Source organism: Lepus europaeus, chromosome 5 (genome assembly GCF_033115175.1).
Source record: "Lepus europaeus isolate LE1 chromosome 5, mLepTim1.pri, whole genome shotgun sequence".
Taxonomy (NCBI): domain Eukaryota; kingdom Metazoa; phylum Chordata; class Mammalia; order Lagomorpha; family Leporidae; genus Lepus; species Lepus europaeus.
The window spans coordinates 132187967-132208981 of NC_084831.1; the positions used below are offsets into that span (position 1 = coordinate 132187967).

The 21015-nt window shown below is 42.2% G+C and overlaps 1 protein-coding gene across 1 annotated transcript in view; it reads left to right on the forward strand.

Annotated features, from left to right (window-relative positions):
• LOC133759260 (flavin-containing monooxygenase 5-like) overlaps window positions 1-21015 on the forward strand; it is a 102651-nt gene that overhangs the window by 43261 nt on the left and 38375 nt on the right. The window contains 3 exon segments of the mRNA XM_062190194.1: window positions 13379-13471; window positions 13473-13523; window positions 13525-13717. Of these exon segments, the coding sequence (XP_062046178.1) occupies window positions 13379-13471; window positions 13473-13523; window positions 13525-13717 (337 nt within the window).

The window sequence follows — 21015 nt, forward strand, 5'->3', positions numbered from 1 at the left end:
TATGAAAAGTGGGACTGCGGCCGGTGCTGTGGCTCACTTGGCTCATCCTCTACCTGTGGCGCCTGCAACCCAGGTTCTAGTCCCAGTTGGGGCACCGAGTACTAGTCCCGGTTGCTCCTCTTCCAGTCCAGCTCTTTGCTGTAGCCCGGGAGGGCAGCAGAGGATGGCCCAAGTGCTTGGGTCCCTGCACCCACATGGGAGACCGGGAGGAAGCATCGGCTCCTGGCTTCGGATTGGCGCAGCGCCGGCCGTGGCGGCCACTAGGGGAGTGAACCAACAGAAGGAAAACCTTTCTCTCTGTCTCTCACTGTCTATAACTCTCTCTCTCTCTCTCTCTCTCTCACTAACTCTGCCTGTCGAAAAAATAAAATGAAAAAAGAAAAGAGAAAAGAAAAGTGGGACTGAACAACATTAGAGATAGTCCATGGCCCTACAAACAGCCCTCAAGGGGTTCACAAGTCACCGGTTTGTACATAGAACATTGTGTGTAAATGTGTACCCAGGTTTCCAATGAGAATTTCCACAACTTCTATGAGCATTTCAAAGTCAACAAGAAGCAAATAGAAAAACATTCAACAACTATTGCTTTTTAAATTTTTTAAAAGATTAATTTATTTATTTTGAAAGTAATAGTTGGGGCCGGCTCTGTGACATAGCAGGTAAAGCCTCCGGCTGCAGTGCTGGCATCCCATATGGGCACCAGTTCATTTCCCAACTACTCCACTTCCAATCCAGCTCCTTGCTGATGCACCTGGGAAAACAACAGACGATGATCTAAGTCCTTAGGCCCCTGCACCCACATGGGAGACTGGGAAAAAGCTACTGGATCTTGGCTTCAGATTAGCCCAGCTCCAGCCCTTGCAGCCATTCGGGGAGTGAACAAGAGGATGGAAAATCTCTCTGTCTCTCCTTCTCTCTCTCTCTAACTCTACCTTTCAAATACATAAATAAATTTTAAAAAAAGAAAGAGTTACATAGAGAGAGGAAGAGACAGAAAGAGAGAGAGAATCTTCCATCCATTGGTTCACTCCCCAGATGGCCAAAGCCGGGAGCCAGAAGTCAAGAGCTACTGCTTTTTAGAAGGAATATCTATCAACTCTAAAATATTATGAGCTACTGCTGTCAGGTTTGGAATAGCTCGGGATTCTGGCCTTCCATATCCCCTAAAAGGAGAAACAGAAAAAGGAGACGGAGCCGACCTCAACAGAGACAGGTTGCTTTATTGAAGCAAAGAGGCAGCGACAGCCTGTTCTTGTGAAGACCGCGTGCAGGGCGGCTGTAGGGCTGGGCTCTCCAGGAGCCTCGGAGGCCTTTCGCTTATGTAGTTTTGTGAGCCATTTTGCAGGTGACTAGAAAGACTCTCTGTCTTTCTAGACGATGAGTGGTTCTCTAGGGTGGGGAGTGGGGAGTGGAGGGAAGGGGCAGCCTGCCCTTTGATGGCATGCCACAGTCTCCCACCTGTTGTCAAGACAAGACTCTAAACCCAGATTCTGTAATTGATAGAGGATGGCATACAATAATTTATTATCATAACTCAAAATTAAGTATGGACCTGATTTTTTCCCTTTCTTTAACCTAGAAATCTTTTATTTAAGGTATACAAATGTCATGCATTTCATATATACAAGTTTAAGAACATAGTGATTCTTCCCACCCTACCCCCCTACCCCCTGTACTCCCACCCTTCTTCCTCTTCCCTCTCCTATTGGCCCTGATTTTTTATAGAATGCAATAGTTATTAGATTCTGCTTTTTTAAATTTATTATTTAATGCTTAGTATGTTTAATAAATATACACTTCCCTCTATCTAGTAAATATTTGCGTTTTCCTCTATGTATAAGACCCTGGACATTCAGGAATTCAACAAAAGCCTAATACAAAGTTCTTAGGAGTTTATACACTGTTAGGGAAGACAATGGTAATACAAAATTTATGTAAAACTTTATGTAATTTTCATTTAATAATATAAGGAATTTATGCTTTATGTAATATAGATTACATATTTATGTAATGATACAAGGAATATAAAACTAAATGCCAGATTAATATTTCTATAAACCATACTAGAATGCTAAATAAATATCTTACATAAAATTTCTAGCAGAAAAACCCTTCTTTTTTTTATACTACTTGAGCTGGATCGGCATGTACCAATGCCATCGCACTAGTCCAAGTGATCAATTTCAGCTCACAATTGATAGCTCTGATAGGTCTAAGAGTCAAAGAGATCACACAAACAAGACAAGTATCTGCTAATACTAACTGATAGAATCAAAAAGGGAGAGAAAGATCCAACATGGGAAGTGGGATACACAGCAGACTCATAGGATGGCAGATGTCCTAAACAACACTCTGGCCTCAGAATCAGCCCTCAAGGCATTCAGATCTGGCTGAAGAACCCATGAGAGTATAGCAGGCATGGAAAGCCAAGATATCACGGAAAAAAAAAAAAAAAGACCTAAATGAATGATCTCTGTGAGTGAGATCCCAGTGGAAAGAATGGGGCCATCAAAGAAGGAGGTACCTTTCTCTGAAGGGAGGAGAGAACTTCCACTTTGACTATGACCCTATCGGAATAAGATCAAAGTCAGTGAACTCTAAAGGCTTCCATAGCCCTGGCAACTCATGACTAGAGCCTAGGGAGATTACTGACGCCATGAACAGGAGTGTCAAATTGTTAAATCAGCAACAGGAGTCACTGTGTACTTACACCCCATGTGGGATCTGTCCCTAATGTGTCATCTAAAGCCAAGTGATGCTATAACTAGTACTGAAACAGTATTTTTATACTTTGCGTTTCTGTGTGGGCACAAACTGATGAGGTCTTTACTAATTATATACTGAATTGATCTTCTGTATATAAAGAGAATTGGAAATGAAAAAAAAACAACCTGGTGTTAAAATGGAAATGGCATAGAAAATTAATTAATTTGAAAAAAAAATTATGTAGGATCTCTGTCTTTAATGTGCTGTACATTGCTATTTAATGCTATAATTAGTAATCCAATGGTAGTTTTTTCACTTTATGTTGCTATATGGGCAAAATGTTGAAATCTTTACCTAATATATACTAAACTGATCTTCTGTATACAAAGAGAATTGAAAATGAATCTTTACATGAATGGAAGGGGAAAGGGAGCGGGAAAGGGGAGGGTTGCAGGCGGGAGGGAAGTTATGGGAGGGAGGAAGCCATTGTAACCCATAAGCTATACTTTGGAAATTTATATTCATTAAATAAAAGTTTAAAAAAAAAAAAAGATATGAAGCTCTTAGGCCGGCGCCGTGGCTCAACAGGCTAATCCTCTGCCTTGCGGCGCCGGCACACCGGGTTCTAGTCCCGGTTGGGGCACCGGATTCTGTCCCGGCTGCCCCTCTTCCAGGCCAGCTCTCTGCTGTGGCCCGGGAGTGCAATGGAGGATGGCCCAAGTGCTTGGGCCCTGCACCCCATGGGAGACCAGGAGAAGCACCTGGCTCCTGCCTTTGGAACAGCGCGGTGTGCTGGCCGCAGCGCACCTGCCGTGGCGGCCATTGGAGGGTGAACCAACGGCAAAAGGAAGACCTTTCTCTCTGTCTCTCTCTCTCACTGTCCACTCTGCCTGTCAAAAAGAAAAAAAAAAAAAAAAAAAAAAAAACCAGATATGAAGCTTTTAGAAAGTTCTTGCCAAAAAAAAAAAAAAAGAAAAGAAAAGATTATATGGGAAGAACTAAATAATATGAGATTACAAAGTGAATTTGTACTAAATCTGTATTTGGAAAGGAATTTGTCATGTTGGAATACGCTGAAGGGGACTGGTATCCTCTAGAGGTCCTAAAGCTTAGATGTGAACTTATCACTTGCTTGTAACAGATGTGAATGGACATATCTCACATGATAAACACAGAGGTTAAAGCATCTTATGCACAGAGCTCAAAAAACGTTCATGGATAAAGGGCACCAAAATACAGTATGATATAGGTTATAGGCTCTAATGTTCCTCAACAATGAGGGGGGCGGGGCGTGACTGTAGTTCACAACAATGTGTTATGTGCTGCATGAATCCCTCCAAACATGGAGGGAGGGTGGAGAGGTGGAGATGTTGATAGCCTGATTTGACCAGTTCACTCTGTATGCATGTGTTGGAACACTGCTTTACATGCCGTAATGCTGTACTATTATTCCCAGGTTAATCAAACAATTTTTTTAAATAAATAAAATAATCCTGCATGATACTGAAGAACATCATTGAAAAGGATCAGTAGGAAGGGCCGGCATTGTGGCACTGCAGGTTAACATCCTGGCCTGGAGCACTGGCATCCCATATGGGTGCAGGTTCTAGTCCCGGCTGCTCCTCTTCCGATCCAGTTCTCTGCTATGGTCTGGGAAGGCATCGGAAGATGGCCCAAGTCCTTGGGCCCCTGCACCCGCGTGGGAGATCCAGAGGAGGCTGCTGGCTCCTAGCTTCGGATCAGCGCAGCTCCGGCTGTTGTGGCCATCTGGGAGTGAACCAGCGGTTGGAGGACCTCTCTCCCTGTCTCTACCCCTCTCTGTAACTGTGTCTTTCAAATAAATGAATAAATAAAAATCTTTAAAAAAAATGGAAGAAAGAAAGAAAAGGATCAGTAGGAACATGGAACAAAGGCATTTGGTCCACACTGTCATCTGCAAAGTTTTAGCTCTTAGAAAAAAAAAAAAAAAAAAAAAGTGAGAGAGTAGTGACTGGCTTTCCCTAAGAATACTGTCTAATAGCAGCTTAGATTTTTATGAGATGACTTGTATGTTAAAACTCGATTAAGCTCCTCCATGGGGTAATGATGAAAGAGCAGAAGTGTTGCATCAATATTGCAAATGTGAGACCAAGAACATGTTCCAAGGAGCTTGAGGTCAGAATAAAAGAACCAAATCAAACAGGTTTACAGGAGGGTGTGTTTAGTGGTTAAGACACCAACATCTCACAACACGGTGGGTGAGTTGGATACCTAGCTCTGGCTCCTAACTCCAGCTTCCTGCTAATACAGATTGTTGTGGGTACAGCAGGGACGGCTCAAGTAATTAGGGTCCTATCACCCACATGGGAGACTTGGATAGCATTCCCAGCTCCTGGCTTCAGTCATGCCCAGCCCCAGCCATTGCCAGCATCTGGGGAGTAAACCAGTGGATGCCAGCTCGCTCTCTCTTGCTCGCTCTCTCTCTTTTCTCTCTCTCTCTCTCTCTCTTTTCTCTCTCTCTCTCTCTCTGCCTTTCTCCATCTCCATCTCTTTGTCTCTCCAATAAATAAATAAAAATAATGACAATAGATTGTACCAAAAGGAATGGAACATAAGGTGTCAGGGAAAGAGTAGCATGAGCCTTTTAATCAGAGGTTAAAGTAAAACAGCTTGTTCACCACAGCCCAGAGTGAGCAAAGTAAGTTTTGACAACACTAACAGCAATTCTTTTTTTTAAGAAAAATTTTATTTAATAAATATAAGTTTCAAAAATACAACTTTTGGATTATAGCAGTCCCCCCCCATAACCACCCTTCCACCTGCAAACCATCCCATCTCCTACTCCCTCTCCCATCCCATTCTTCATTAAGATTCATTTTTAATTATCTTTATATACAGAAGATCAACTTAGTATATACTAAGTAAAGATTTCAACAGTTTTCACCCACACAGACACACAAAATATAAAGTACTGTTTGAAGACTAGTTTTACTGTGAATTCTCATAGTACAACACTTTTAAGACAGAGAACCTACATGGGAGTAAGTACACAGTGACTCCTGTTGTTGACTTAACAACTGACACTCTTATTTATGACGTCAGTAATCACCTGAGGCTCTTGTCATGAGCTGCAAGGCTATGGAAGCCTCTTGAGTTCACAAACTCCTACTTTATTTAGACAAGGTCATAATCAAAGTGGAAGTTCTCTCCTCCCTTCAGAGAAAGGTACCTCCTTCTTTGATGGCCCGGACACTAATAGCAAGTCTAGCATCAGCAGGTGAGCCACATTCAGTCCATTCTTGACCACTCTACAATCAACTTTCTACAAAGATTTTTTAATCTGGATTACTTGCACAAATAAAGGTTTAATTATTACAAGTTTTGCTTTTACTAAGTTAAAGTTTATGTGTCTTCCTCTGTTTGTAACAGATCTGAACAAAATGTTTTTCCTTGTTGACTGAGGAGATGATTTTGGGAGAAAAGCTTCCACTAGCTGAAGCTTAAATTAATGAAACTAAATATCATTTAGGAGATTCTGACTCCCCCACTAAGCTACTTGGCAATGGAATCTGATTTTATCACCAAAGGAGCAAGTCATAGAACCCTTTGACCTTCTGAAACAAGAGTCCAAAGGAGTGAAAAGAATTGCAATGATTGGTGTTGGAGTCAGTGGATTAGGCGCCATTAACAGCTATCTGGAGGAAAGAATGGAGCCCTTGTGCTTTGAAGAAAGTGATAACATTGGCAGACTCTGATGAGACAGGTGAGTTTGAATGGCTTCCAAATCTCCCTCCTGGGAGAACCTCACCTGTGGCTCATCCACTCAACTCCAGCACCACTGAGCATCCCTGGTTCTCAAGCAAGCCACTACCATTCTTTCAAAAACACCTACTGAGCTTCTACTCCCGTAGTCAGCATTGGTGTATGTAAACAATAGTGTACTGAAATATATGTCACAGTTTACAGTAAACAAAACATACAGTAACACGTAGTCTATGTCTTTTAATAGCAGACAAAAGGGACAATAAGGATCTTTCCTCCCAAGGAATATAGGCAACAAGATAAATACATAAAATGTATATTAGATCAGATTTAACTGTTATAAAGAAAATATAAGGCACCAAAGGACAATATAAAATGTGGTCCAATGTGGGGCTGAAATATTAGTCAAATCGGCAGAACCTCAGTGAGAGGGTGATTTTTCAGTGGAGAGCAATAGGAAGGGAGGAATGGCCATGCAGCTGCCTGCAGGAAGCAAACAGGAAGTTCACATAGCACGCCAGGACATCAGGATCACATTTCCAAAAAAATATAATGTTTTAATCCATAAAAGTTTTACTTTTGGTAGAGTTTAAACATCTTCCTAAGACTATAACAGATCTGAACAGTCTTAGTCTGTCCTCATTGACTGAGGATATAACATTGGGAGAAAAGCTTACAACAGCTAAAGCTGAAATTAATGAAACCAAATATCCCTTAGAAAATTTCCATGCCTGCACTAAGACACCTGGCGATGGGGTCAGACTTTGTTTGAAGGACAACAAAGAGGCCGGAGAGGAGGGAGCTCTAGGGAATGTAACAGAGAACACCAGAGAAGGAGCAAAGGGCCAGCCAAGAAGCCACGGGAAGGTTGAGAGCAGGGAAACGATATCATTTAAAAGGACCACTGTGACTGCTGTTGGGGATGACAGGGCACACATAGACATTGCTGCCTGCACTTGCTTTAAGAAGAAAATTGACACTCCCCCCACCTCCTTAATCAACCGCTGTTCAGAAAATAAATTAAATGCCATGCTGTTTATGGCCTGCAATCACACACAGCTACTTTTAGGATTTATTTTTTAATTCACAATTGGAGTGGTTGGGGCAACCAGAGTCCTAGAATGTGAATTTTAATTCCAATGGGTGCCTTCAGGAGTTCCAGGTAGAAGGGCATTATAAGCGCGTTGGTGGAAACTTTACTGTGTGGATGAGAACTGTACCACCTCTTCATCAATGTGCTTCTAAGACGTGGTACTTCGTTACGTGCGGAGGGGGAAGTGTCTTAGCATCTCCAATTTCTCCAACTCCAGGTACATTCACTATGTTCATCTCCTTGACTTTTGCTACTTTTTTCTTAGTTGTTTGGGTAAGAGATGGAGGCAAATACAACAACTTTAACTCTCCTATCATGATACTTACCATTATATTGCAGCTGTCAATTTACCTGCATGCCCCCATGTCATATGTATGTTCTTCTCCTATCACGATATCTATCACTATATTGTAACTGTTTACTCATCTGCACAATCACAGATCATAAGCATAGTCTCATCATATCATTATAACTATTTATGAACTCCAATAGATGATATGTATGTTGCATTCAAGAGGGGCAATATCTTATTCACGTGTAACACCAACAAGTAGCATGCATTTGACACACAACAAACTTTCACTTAACTTACTCATTAAGAAAAAAATCATATAACTTAGTGTAAATTTTTTATCTCCATTAAACACCAGGGAAGATAACCATATACTCCCACAGATACTATTGCAACCATAAGAGTACAAATAGCCCCAAATAACAATTATTTCTCATTATTACTCTCATTTTGATAATTGTGGTAGGTCTTTCTACCTGACTCTACTTAAGTGACAGTTACTTTTCTACAGATTCACTTTTCATTGATAGATGTCAATGTTTCTCAGAACACAAATCCATCCAATGCAAGTTAATCTTTTAACCTATCCCATCCAATTAGCCACATCAGATTGTCATAAACATTGGGAAGAAAGGAGTAATGAAAATCTGTATGTTCTACAGAACTGAAATATTTTAACCAAATATTCCATGTAGGCACATAAAAAGTATTGTTATTCTTCCTAGAGACTTTTATTTAGATCTTCTTTCCAAATAAAATTTACTTTCACAGCCTTGAGTCTCAGTCTGTCTTAAAGACACTCCAGCCATCAGGTTCTGTCAGCAATGATCTACCCAACCACATCATTGCTGGGAGAGTGCTGGTGAAACTCAATCTGAAGGAGCTCCCTGAGTCACCAGGCATCACTGAAGATAGCACGGGAGAGGACACGGATGTCATTATCTTTGTCACAAAGATGTCTCTTTCTTCTTTCTGGAAAAATGCCTCAACAGTTCTAGGTAACCTGTGCTGTGTGTGCTCTGTGTTTAAATTTGTTTTCCCTCACCAGCTAAAGAAGGCAGGACTAGCTTTCTTTTTTTTTAAAGATTTATTTTATTTGAAAGAGTTACAGAGAGGTAGAGACAGAGAGAGAGGTCTTCCATCCGATGGTTCACTCCCCAGATGGCTGCAACGGCCAGAGCTGCATCCATCTGAAGATAGGAACCAGGAGCTTCCTCCAGGTCTCCCATGTGGATGCACGGGCCCAAGGACTTGGGCCATCTTCTACTGCTCTCCCAGGCCATAACAGAGAGCTGGATCAGAAGAGGAGCAGCCAGGACTAAAACTGGCGTCCATATGGGATGCCGGCGCTTCAGACCAGGGCTTTAACCCTCTGCACCACAGCACCGGCCCCCCAGCACTAGCTTTCATTGGTGTCCTCCAATGAATACACCAATATCCTATTGGTAGCCAATAGGATTTACCATTTCCCCATCAAAACTCAAAAGCCTATGGACTGTACACGTTATTCAAGGTATGTCTTGGGCTTCCCAATATCATAGCAGAATAGACTCTGACCACATGAATAGTATGAGAGGTACCCAAGGGAACCACAACATGACACATGTTCCTATCTATCTATATTCAATAACTAAAAGTTTGGTTTCCTTTGTTCTTCAAGATTTCTCAGTCTTCACTATCCCTTAATTAAAATACAGTCTCTCTATAAAGGCTTATACGTTGAGTCATTTTCAAATTAGTGGACATTATCAGATGCTGCCCAGAAATGCCAACTGATGAAAGGTTAAACACTATGAGGATGGATATAAGATCAGTGTCTAAGTACTGTAGATCCCATGAACTACAAAGAAAGCTGATGAATGAAGAATGGAATAGCTACAAAAAAATAAAGTTATTTTATTTTCTAGTGGCCAGTCTGGGACAAAAGTGAAAAATTTCAAGGCTACATTCAAATACTACCTCTACTGCAATTAAAATCGGATTATATGGAGAGGTCAAAATGAAGTTGTACAGAGCTGATAATTGCTCCTTAAGCCTGAATAATTCTTTGAAACAATCACATATCATCCTTCCAATTCTATAGAATGAAAAGTTATAGCTATAGACATACTTGACTAGCTGGTCAAGCATAAAACCACATAAATAGGTATTATGTAGGTATTCTTAGCACAAGAGTTCTAAAACTGTTATCTTTTTATCTCTTACTGGGAGTGAAAATGAAAAAGTTGTACAATGAAAGGTTCATTGGATGACTGACAAAAAATTAGCTTGGTGACACATATAACAGATGGTATCTGGAAATAAGATAACAGAATCATTTGAAAAATTTTCAAACTACCAGGAATTATGTGCCTACTGAATACATAGCACTACATATGACAATATACTATAATACATATATTGTAATTAAATATTTATAAAATGAATTAAATTTTAATTAAGAACTTGTTATAAAGGGAAAATGTACATATTCTTTTGAAAAGTATGAATCTACTCTTAAAATGCATATTTACCTCTTAAATTACATTTTGTGAGAATGGGCTCTCTACTATCCTCTTTACCAATGTCTTGGCCCATTTTCTGTTACTATAACAAAAGACCACAGACTAGGTAATTTATAAAGAAAATAAGTTTGTTTAGTTCACAGTTATGGAGTCTGAAATTCCAAACAGCGTAGCACAGGCCTTAGTAAGGAGCCCTCTCCCCATTGCATCATATCATAGCTGGTATGCATGTGAAGACAGGAGCCCAGAGAATGGGGAGGAGCCAATCTTGCTCTTTGATAGCAACTCACTCTCACAAGAACTAAGTCGTGGGCCTGTGAGAACTACCTTAATCCCTTCTGAAGTCAGTGCCCCCAGTGACTTCCCACTGGGCTCTACCTCTTTTGGGTCCCACCACCTGCCAATATCACCTCAGTGGACACCATGCCATCAACACATGAATCTTTGAGGGTACACACTCAAGCCATTTCCAAACCACAGGACCTTTTTTTGTGTATACAGAGCAGCATTCTATGTGTTGGCAGGGTACTACCTCAGGAAGCAAAGGAATTAACAAGTACTATGTACCCAGGATGTGCTGTGAACTGTTTAGACCTTGGTACAAAAAGACCTTTCTTGCCCTTAGATTTCATTGGGAACAAAAGACAAGTAACAATTTATAGTGTAACTTGATGAAGACAGGCATGTATCCAGTCACTATGGATGACCAAAAAGCAAATCCTACATTTCTCCACCTGGGAGGAGAGAGGAGTACAGAATGTCTTCCCAAGAGACAAGGTCACTTGAAGGACAAATGCAAATAGGAGAGCAGTAGAAGATAGGGCTGGAGACTGACATGTGGTGGGTGATGAATTTATGTAAGTTACCCAACTAAATTCTCACAGCCTGTGAATTAGATATTATTGCCCTCATTTTATAGATAAAAAAAGAAAGTGTTAGAAGTCAATTGTCCAAGGTCACATAACCAGTGAGAGACAGAGGACACACAGACCCAACTCCATTGATGCTGCATGGTGTCTCTTATATCACCCTTGGCAACACTGCTTTTCAGTCCACCATAATTCCTCTCCTGAGTCTCTTTTGTCCTTTCATATTTTTTGCCACTTCCTTTTTATCAAAAGCACTGTTGGAAAAGAACCTTTTCCATTTTTGTAGGCCTTGTTTAAAAAATTAAAACCCCATTACTGATTGTACATTTATTATTAAGATTTGTTTCTTTATTTGAGTGGTAGAGCTACAAACAGAAGTAGAGCTACAAAAAGAGACAGAGAGAGAGGTCTTCCATCCACTGGTTCACTCCCCAAATGGCCACAATAGCCGGAGCTGCACCAATCCGAAGCCAGGAGCCAGGAGCTCCTTCCAGATCTCCGACATGGCTGCAGGGGCCCAAGGACTTGGTCTATCTTCTACTGCTTTCCCAGGCCATAGCGGAGAGCTGGATAGGAAGAGGAGCAGCTGAGACACAAACTGCAGTCCATGTGGGATGCTGGCACCACAGGTGAAGATAGGCTGAGCCTACTACGCCACAGCGCCAGTCCCCAGGGTTGTACATTGAGTTCTTAGACATCAGAAGGGTCTTATGAAAGTGGAAATCCTCTGAAGCCAGTAGGAGAACAGTAGAAACATGTGCTAGGACAAACACATTCTTGAGATGTTCCAAAAGATTCTAGAACAACGTACATCAATATCCATAAAAGAGGTCGAGTATTCCAAGCTGTAAGACCTTTTTTGAACTTGAGAACTAATCCAAATAATTTGCTCTACATCAAGAAGAAGGTTGTTTTTGTTTCACAAATCTGACAGAGAGCAGCAGCCCAGGAATGCACGCTCAGAGGAAGTCCCCACACACACTGCCCCTGGGCCTGTCAGTTTCTCCCTGAGCCCACTTCTCTTGGCATAGTCCTTTTTCCTGAGTCTTCTCCCGAGCTTGTATTTTCTTTCCCACCGCTGAGCAAACTACTCTCAGAAACTGACGCACAAGCTGACATCAAAAGGAAGTGGATCACTCTGGGAAAACAGTAAGGAATTTAGCAACAATAAAGTCAATTTCCGGAAGCAATAATGCTACATGCCCCCTTATATTTTTGTCACTGAGAAATCAGAACCTACCTGAGATTTCCAAAGAGAGTGGCCCTTTGCACTTCATATCATGCCCACTTACAGTCATGCAATGAAAGATGCCTATAATCTCAAAGAAGTTTCTAGTATGCAATGACTGTAGAGAAGCCGAGCAAAAGGGGTGATAAAATTCATGCCAGGTGCATCTCCAGTTACCAGCAAGTTCTCATCTTGTAAATGAGGTTCATTAGAAAACAATGAGAAAACAAAGGGCCAATTTATCCACTTGAAGGACTAAAATTGGGAAAAATAATATGAGTAATTATTAAATATAATTACTCTGAAAATCTTTGGAATGAGTTGAGAAATTCCTATGTAGTTAATTTCAGTAGAAAATTTTTCTCAAAGGTCAAAATTAAGAACAGAAGATGGCTGAGATTCTTCATATGAAATTGTCCTCAAAAATCTAATTTCTAGTAACATGTTATAACTGATGGCAGAAAGAAAAATATTTTACAGACAAATTTTTAAAAACTCATTATACCTCTATTTTGAGCTATGTATAATATGAGAGACTATTTTTGTCACCCAAGCTATATTTCTCATATTTTATATATCAATGAATCACCTAAAGGCCAAAGTGATTTAATACCATACAATGACAACCAGCTTGGAAAACACAAATAGTACAAAATAGAGAAGCTAGGAAAAGAGACTATTCATTACAACATCAAAAAATCACATAAACATGCCTAGGACTTCCTAATAACTTCTTCAAGTCCGAGAGGCTAGAAATCGTGTTTATAAGCCAACCCATGGCAGTAGCACAAAGTTGTTTTATTGGATCAAATCCATACACATAAAGAACAGACTTCACTCAGCCAGGCTTCTCCATGTACTAAGTTCCACGTGGTGTAAGGAAGGGAAAGAGTACCTGACGGTGAGAAAGGTAACCAGAATCTGGCATGGAGTTTCTGATTTCAGACTCTAGGAAAGTCCACATGTAGCTCACAGAGTGCCTTACACACAATAAATGCACGAAATTGCCTCTGAAATAGGAGTGAAGACCGATCTGGCCGCTCTCAGATTCCAAGCTGGTGAAAGAGGTTTCCTTTGGTCCATGCATCCCATAATATGCAAGGACCAGGGAAATGGAATGGAGCCAGGAAAGCTGTCCTGACCCAGAGAGAGCAGATCACCAGACCCTTAAAGATTGAAATACTCTGTTGCTACCAAACCCCTTCCTCTGTGTTACTTACAAAGTGTTGGTGCTGCTCTTATTCTTGTTACTTTGATGGGATAATTATCCGTGATAAGGCCACAGTAAGTCAGAGTGGTTAAAAGAATGAAAGTGGCTGGCGCCGTGGCCTTACAGGCTAAACCTCCGCCTTGTGGCGCCGGCACACTGGGTTCTAGTCCCGGTTGGGGCACCGGATTCTATCCCGGTTGCCCCTCTTCCAGGCCAGCTCTCTGCTATGGCCCGGGAAGGCAGTGGAGGATGGCCCAAGTCCTTGGGCCCTGCACCCGCATGGGAGACCGGGAGAAGCGCCTGGCTCCTGGCTTCGGATCAGCGAGATGCGCCGGCCACAGCGGCCATTGGAGGGTGAACCAATGGCAAAAAGGAAGATTTTTCTCTCTGTCTCTCTCTCTCACTATCCACTCTGCCTGTCAAAAAAAAAAAAAAAAAAAAGAATGAAAGTAAGACAGTGATATTCACTAGATTAAGCTACTGTGGTCGCAGCAATAAAATAACATGCACACAATTCACATAAAACCTCAAGGTATACCAATGTATTTTTTTTTACAGGCAGAGTGGACAGTGAGAGAGAGAGAGACAGAGAGAAAGGTCTTCCTTTGCCGTTGGTTCACCCTCCAATGGCCGCCGTGGCTGGTGCGCTGCGGCCGACGCACCGCGCTGATCCGATGGCAGGAGCCAGGTGCTTAGCCAGGTGCTTATCCTGGTCTCCCATGGGGTGCAGGGCCCAAGCACTTGGGCCATCCTCCACTGCACTCCCTGGCCACAACAGAGAGCTGGCCTGGAAGAGGGGCAACCGGGACAGAATCCGGCACCCCGACTGGGACTAGAACTCAGTGTGCCAGCGCCGCAAGGCAGAGGATTAGCCTAGTGAGCTGTGGCGCCGGCCTACCAATGCATTTTTAAAGAATACTCTTGGTATGGGCATTTGATGCAGTGGTTAAGACAGCGCTTAGGGGACTTAGGTAACAGGTAAAGCCACCGCCTGCAGTGCCGGCATCCCATATGGGTGCTGGTCTAATCCCGGCTGCTCCACTCCCAATCCAGCTCTCTGCTGTGGCCTAGGAAAGCAGTAGAAGATGGTCCAAGTGTTTGGGCCCCTGGACTCACGTGGGAGACCCAGAGGAAGCTCCTGGCTCCTGGCTTCAGATCTACCTAGCGCCACCATTGCGGCCATCTGGGGTGTGAACCAGCGAATGGAAAACCTCTCTCTCCCTCTCTGTGCCTCTGCCTCTCTGTAACTCTGCCTTTCAAATAAATAGGTAGAGAAGGAAAGAAAGAAAGAAAGAAAGAAAGAAAGAAAGAAAGAAAGAAAGAAAGAAAGAAAGAAAGAAAGAAAGAAAGAAAGAAAGAAAGAAAGAAAGAAAGAGAGAGAGAGAAAGGAGGAAGGAAGGAAGGAAGGAAGGAAGGAAGGAAGGAAGGAAGGAAGGAAGGAAGGGGCACGTAGGATGTCAGCATCCCATATCAGATTGCCTAGGTCAGACTCCCACTTAGACTACCAAGCCAGCTTCCTGCTGAGGCTCACCCTGGAAGGCAGCAGGTGGTAGTTTAAGCACTTGAGTCCCTGTACGTACGTGGCACACTTGGACTGAGTTCCAGGTTCCTGACTTCAGCCTGGTCCAGTCCCCCATCCCCCTGTCTCTCTGTCTCCCTTTCAAATAAAGTAATAATGGGTACATAAAAATTTGCCAAAGAATATTTGTTTCTCTTTCTACTTTTTGCCTCTGTTCTCCTAATCCTATCAAATTTGCCAGTTCCACATCACCCCCCACCTTGCCTTCCCTTATGACTGATTTCTGCTACTTGTTAGTTATTACTAACATAAAGTGTAGTTTATATTCTGTCTGATCCTGAAACACATGCTCTTACATAGTTGTCCAATATTAACAAGACATCCTATGTCTCTATTTCAGAACAACTGAAGCTTAGCTACCCTGAGACTAAGGATATTTCCTGATTGTGTTGAATGTATGTCATTTGTAATTAGTATTTCTACATTTCTATGAAAAGTTACTCAAATGCTCTAGAAATAATCATGATCACTTTAACACTTCTCTTATGCAAATTCAATAAAGATTACCAAAATGTTCTTGCAATAAAAATTTCAATAATCACCCCCTAATCTTCGATTTTATTTAGAAAGTAGCATAAGTGGAAATTGAAGTCACATTTATGCTTTTTGGTTTACAACCAGTAATTCTTTCATAAGCTGCCTATTAATTTTATTATTTAAAAAAGCCATGATGATCAATCAACTACCAACAAAGTTCATTATTGCCTGAAACACTATGATTGTCCCCTCCCTTGCGCCCAGAAACTGTGATCATATCCCTTCTGTCTCTGATGACTAGTCCTTGACAACTGGCCTGTACTCTTCTGGGATGCCATCATCTCAGACACTTCAGAGAACCTAACTTAATGGTACCATCTTTAATTGGCATCTTCACCCAAGAGAGGACAAGTAAGAGGTGCTCTTTCAAGAATGTTCAGGTTCCCCTCACTCACACACTTATCAACATCTTTATGAAGAGAACATCCCCTGGATGCTCCCAGAAAATAGCCAAGGTGAGCATGCATGCATATAATAATACATTGCAGCATTTCCATCTCCTTATTACCTATGTTGGGAAAATTAGTCTTATCAGTTTCCCGCACTCTTTCCCAAATCTCTATGCTTCTATGACAACTGGTGTCATGGCAACTGGCAGACCCAGAACTGCCATAGCTCTGTAATGCAACTGCTTGGCTTCTGGCCACTACTGTTTGTAGACTCAGATAAGCTGGGGGAGGCATGGTTAGGTGTGGATCCTCCTTGTGGCCTGACTGCCACCACCAGCAAGTGGATGTGTTCCTGTGTTTATTTTCACTGCACAAAGCTCTGAAATTGTCCTTCCGCCTGTCCAGATCGGGACCTAGCCTCCCAGGAGCCAACTCTTGGATTACACCTTAGCTCTTTTCTTACATGTTGTGTCAGAAAATGCAGGTCACCATTGAATGCAAGCATTAGGACTCAACCGAGCAAACTGTTATAGCCATTTCTAAGTGCAAGAACTGATTCAGTAAGTCTGGGGTCTCAGATAAGTGCATACGTATGGATAAATTCAATGGAATCCAACAAAGCACTCTGCTCTCCTTGCACTAACATTTCTGGAGTACTTTCTCACATGTTCCCAGATTTCTCCTTTTAGTGCAGCTTAGCAAGATTAACTCATGTGTGTGTGTGTGTGTGTGTGTGAAAGACAGGAAGTCAGAGTATGCTAAAAAGTGACTTTGCTATACACGTGAAGGCACTGAAGGATAGTAATTTCTTGAACTTGGTTCTATGGTAAGATCACAGACCAGAAGTATCAGGATTATTGGAGAAATGATTAGAAATGCAATTTCTTGGGCCCCCATCTAACTTACTGAATCAGAATCTCTGGGAGGGTGGCCCAGTTACCCAGGTGATCCTGATGGATACTAAAGTTCAAGAAGCACGTGTCCTAAAGAAGATTCACATCCTCTTATAAACTTCCTGCCTGCGATGAACTTATTTCAGAGCCTTTGAGCAGGGAAAGACAAGTTTCTTTTGAGTGGTAAGAAATAGCTACTTGCAAAGGAAGATTGGGGAATTTCAGGTTCAATGTTCTCAGCTTCATCTGGCTTCGCTGAAATGTCTTTATTTTAACTTTGAGTTTCCCACTTCTTCCTAATTAATTCCCCAACCTCGGCAAAGTTGTAAGTGCAACCTGCCTTGTGATTCTGCAATCCAAGTAATTGGATTTGGGGGCTTGATCCTCAGCTATGTCTTCCTTACAGTTACAAAAATATAGATTCTTTCAAGGCTACTTCAGAAGATATCTGAATCTCTGCCCATTTCTTGAGCTTCAAGTTCAAAGCGCTGAGCTTACTTTTTTCTTTCTGTAGCTGTCCAGTGCCATCAAAGTCATCATTATTACCCCACTAGTCAAAAGCATCCAGTGCTTGATTTCCCAAAGCACTGCCTTTGAATGGCACTTCATTCCAAACAACCACAGGTGATGATTTAAGTAATCACTGAGCTTCTGCATGACATAGGTCAATGCTCCCCAAACTTTAGTGTGCACACAAATCCTTCAGGCATATTGTTACAATAATAAAAATGTTGTTCAGCATGTCTGGGGGAGCGTAATTTCTGCCTAACAATCTTCCAGATGATACAATAGACCACTGTTTGAGTAGTGAAGCCACAAATTACTTGAATCAAATCCCATCCCCAGTAACAGGAGTGATAATGGCATTGTAAAAGAAATTATTTTAAAGGCAGAGAGAGTGAGACTGGGGTGCTGCTTCACTTTCCCAAATGCCTGCAACAGGCAGGGCTGGGCTGGGACTAAAGCTGATAGCCAGATATACAATCCAGATTTCCCATCTGCGTGGCAGGAACCCAGTCACCTGGGCTATCACTGCTCCCTCCCAGGGTCTGCATTTGCAGGAAGCCTGAGTCAGAAGCTGGAGTCAGGACTCAAACCCAGGCACTCTGATATGGGACACAGGTGTCTTAACCACTAAGCTAAACGTCCACTCTCTATCATTGCATTTATTCTCCTTTATGAACCACATCTTGAAGATTATTTCCTGACAATAAATCTATCAGTCATAGCCTAACCAGGAAAGCAGAAGCCACTTGAAATGTTTGTAACAGAGATCATTTAATCCACAGAATTTGTAACAAAAGTGATAATGTAATGAGGCAAGTCAGAGATTAGCAAGATTGGCAAATCCCTAAATCCCTACACTGGAAATGCAAAGAGAGGAGGTACTGCCCCGGGACCCTGGGATAGGGGACACCAAGTAAAAGCTGAGGCCATGGAATATCATCCAGGGGCAGCTGGAGCCCCAAGAGTCATAGCTGCTACTGGAAACACTAACCTCAATGGGAGAAAGAGGGAGAAATATCCTGGATTTTTACTTTTTTTCTACCTCCATGTCTCCCTCCAGCCCCTCCCATTGGTTGAACCCAGCAAGAAGTCAGTAGAACGCAAGCTGCAGAGAATGGCCACTGTGAGGCAGCCCGGAGCAGGAAGAGGGTGAGAAATGCATATGGCAGCAAACAGTGCAGATGTTGCTACATGACTTAACACAGCCACACTTGCATGGATATTGGTCAAGTCTTTCCTTTGCTGTTAATCTCTCTTTAGATTGAAAGCATCAATGTCAAATGCAAACAAAGTAAATCCTAAAATCAAAATCAAATGCACTGTGGTGTAGCAGGTGAAGCTGCTGCCTGCAGTGCCGGTATCCTATATGGCCGCTGGTTCGAGTCCCGGCTGCTCCACTTCCTATCCAGCTCTCTGCTATGGCCTTGGAAAGCAGTGGAAGATGGCCCAAGCCCCTGGACCCGCGTGGAAGACCAGGAAGAAGCTACTGGCTCCTGGCTTTGAATCGGCTCCAGTCACTGCAGCCATCTGGGGAGTAAACCAGCAGATAGAAGACCTCTCTCTCTCTCTCTCTGCCTATCCTTCTCTCTCTGTATAACTCTGACTTTCAAATAAATAAATACATCTTTAAAAAAAAAAAACATTAAAAAAATCAAATGTTAGACAAGTAAAGTGGTCATGAATATTACCAAGATGGCCACTGGCAAGCGAGTATCAGTTACTCAGGAGTGGCTTTGGAAACCCCCTAGGAAATCCCCTGGGAAACCACCTGGCAACAGAGCCTGCCTGGCAACAGGCTGTGCTTTGGAAACCACATGATAAACGGAGCCTGCCTGGATGGCTTCGGATACTGCCTGGCAACAGGCTGTGATTGGTTAGGGCATAAACCACCCCCTTGACCGGATTGGCTGCCTTGGCCATTTAAGCTGCTGTAGCAACTGAAATAAAGGAGTCTGCAGGCTGCTTGCCTCAGGCCTGCTTTCACCCACTCCCGGGGTCTGTGTGGTGACTCCGCACCTCTTGCCCCCACCACACTCCTCCTCTTAGAACGAATCCACCTCAACACATCTTTAAAAAATAAAATAAAAAAAAAAAACATTAAAAAAGTAAAATGTTAGACAAGTAAGGTGGTCATGAATATTGCCATAAAATGTTTAATGTTTTGAGTTATAAACAAAATGGTATTGTTACTTCCCTAAAAGTCCAAGACTGGTAAATACAATCAGTATTTAATATTATGTATTTCCCACTTACATATCAATTCTTTATGACTTGATCAAGTAAAATGGTTATCATCTAACTTCTATTTTTTGTAAAATACTGAGGCTCACCAGTTATTTGTTTGTAAGTGATATTTTGCAAAAAATATAAATGTAAGAAAAAGTTTCTTGGGACTAGCACTGTGGCACAGCAGGTTAACGCCCTGGCCTGAAGCGCTGGCATCCCATGTGGGCGCCAGTTCAAGACCCAGCTGTTCCACTTCTGATCCAGCTCTCTGCTATGGCCTGGGAAAGCAGTGGAAGATGGCCCAAGTCCTTGGGCCCCTGCACCCAAGGCAGAGACCCAGAAGAAGCTCCTGGCTCCTGGCTTCAGCTCAGCTTAGCTCTGGCCGTTGTGGCCAATTGGGGAGTGAACCAGCGGATGGAAGACCTCTCTCTTTCTCTCTGCCTCTCCTCTCTTGTGTAACTCTGACTTTCAAATAAATAAATCTTTAAAAAAAAGAAAATAAAAAGTTTCACAATATCAAAATGATTCTTAATTATTCTTAATTATCCTCTTTCACTTATTCTCTTGTCACATATTAACATGTAGGTCTTTTCTATTTAGTGAACTGGGAATCACAATTGTACAGTGTGAGGATTAATTTTATGTTAACTTGATTGGGCCATGGGTTCCCAGCTGTTTGGTTGTACATTACTGTGGGTCTGTCTCCAGGGAGGGGTCCGGATGGCAGCAACAGCTGAATCAGTAGTCTGAGTAAAGCAATTACTTTACCTGGTGTTAGCAAGACTCAGCCAATCCACTGAAGCCTGACTAGAACAAAAAGGGAGAATCCACTCATTCTCTCTGCCTGTCTTTGAATTGGGACATTTGTCTTCTCCTGCCTTTGGATTCAGACTTGCACCAAACTTCAGAACACTGCTGGCTCTCTTGTTTCTCAGACTTTCGTACTAGTACTGGAACTGGAACTGTTCTCCTGGGCCCCTAGCTTGCCAACTGCAGATTGTGGGACTTCTCTGTCTTCCTAAACATGTGGGTTAATTCTCTCTCTCTCCGCCCCCGTAATTTGTTATCAGAAGTGATTCTAAAGGTGCAGAATTCTAAGAATAAATTTGCTGAGTCGGTTCTTGAGATTCTGGAACTGAAGCCTTGGTTATGCTGAGTCCACTGTCGTTAATAAAGGGAGCACTGACATTCTCTGGTGTGAACTGTGTATAGAGAGATGCTGATCTAGGCAGGCAGACAGG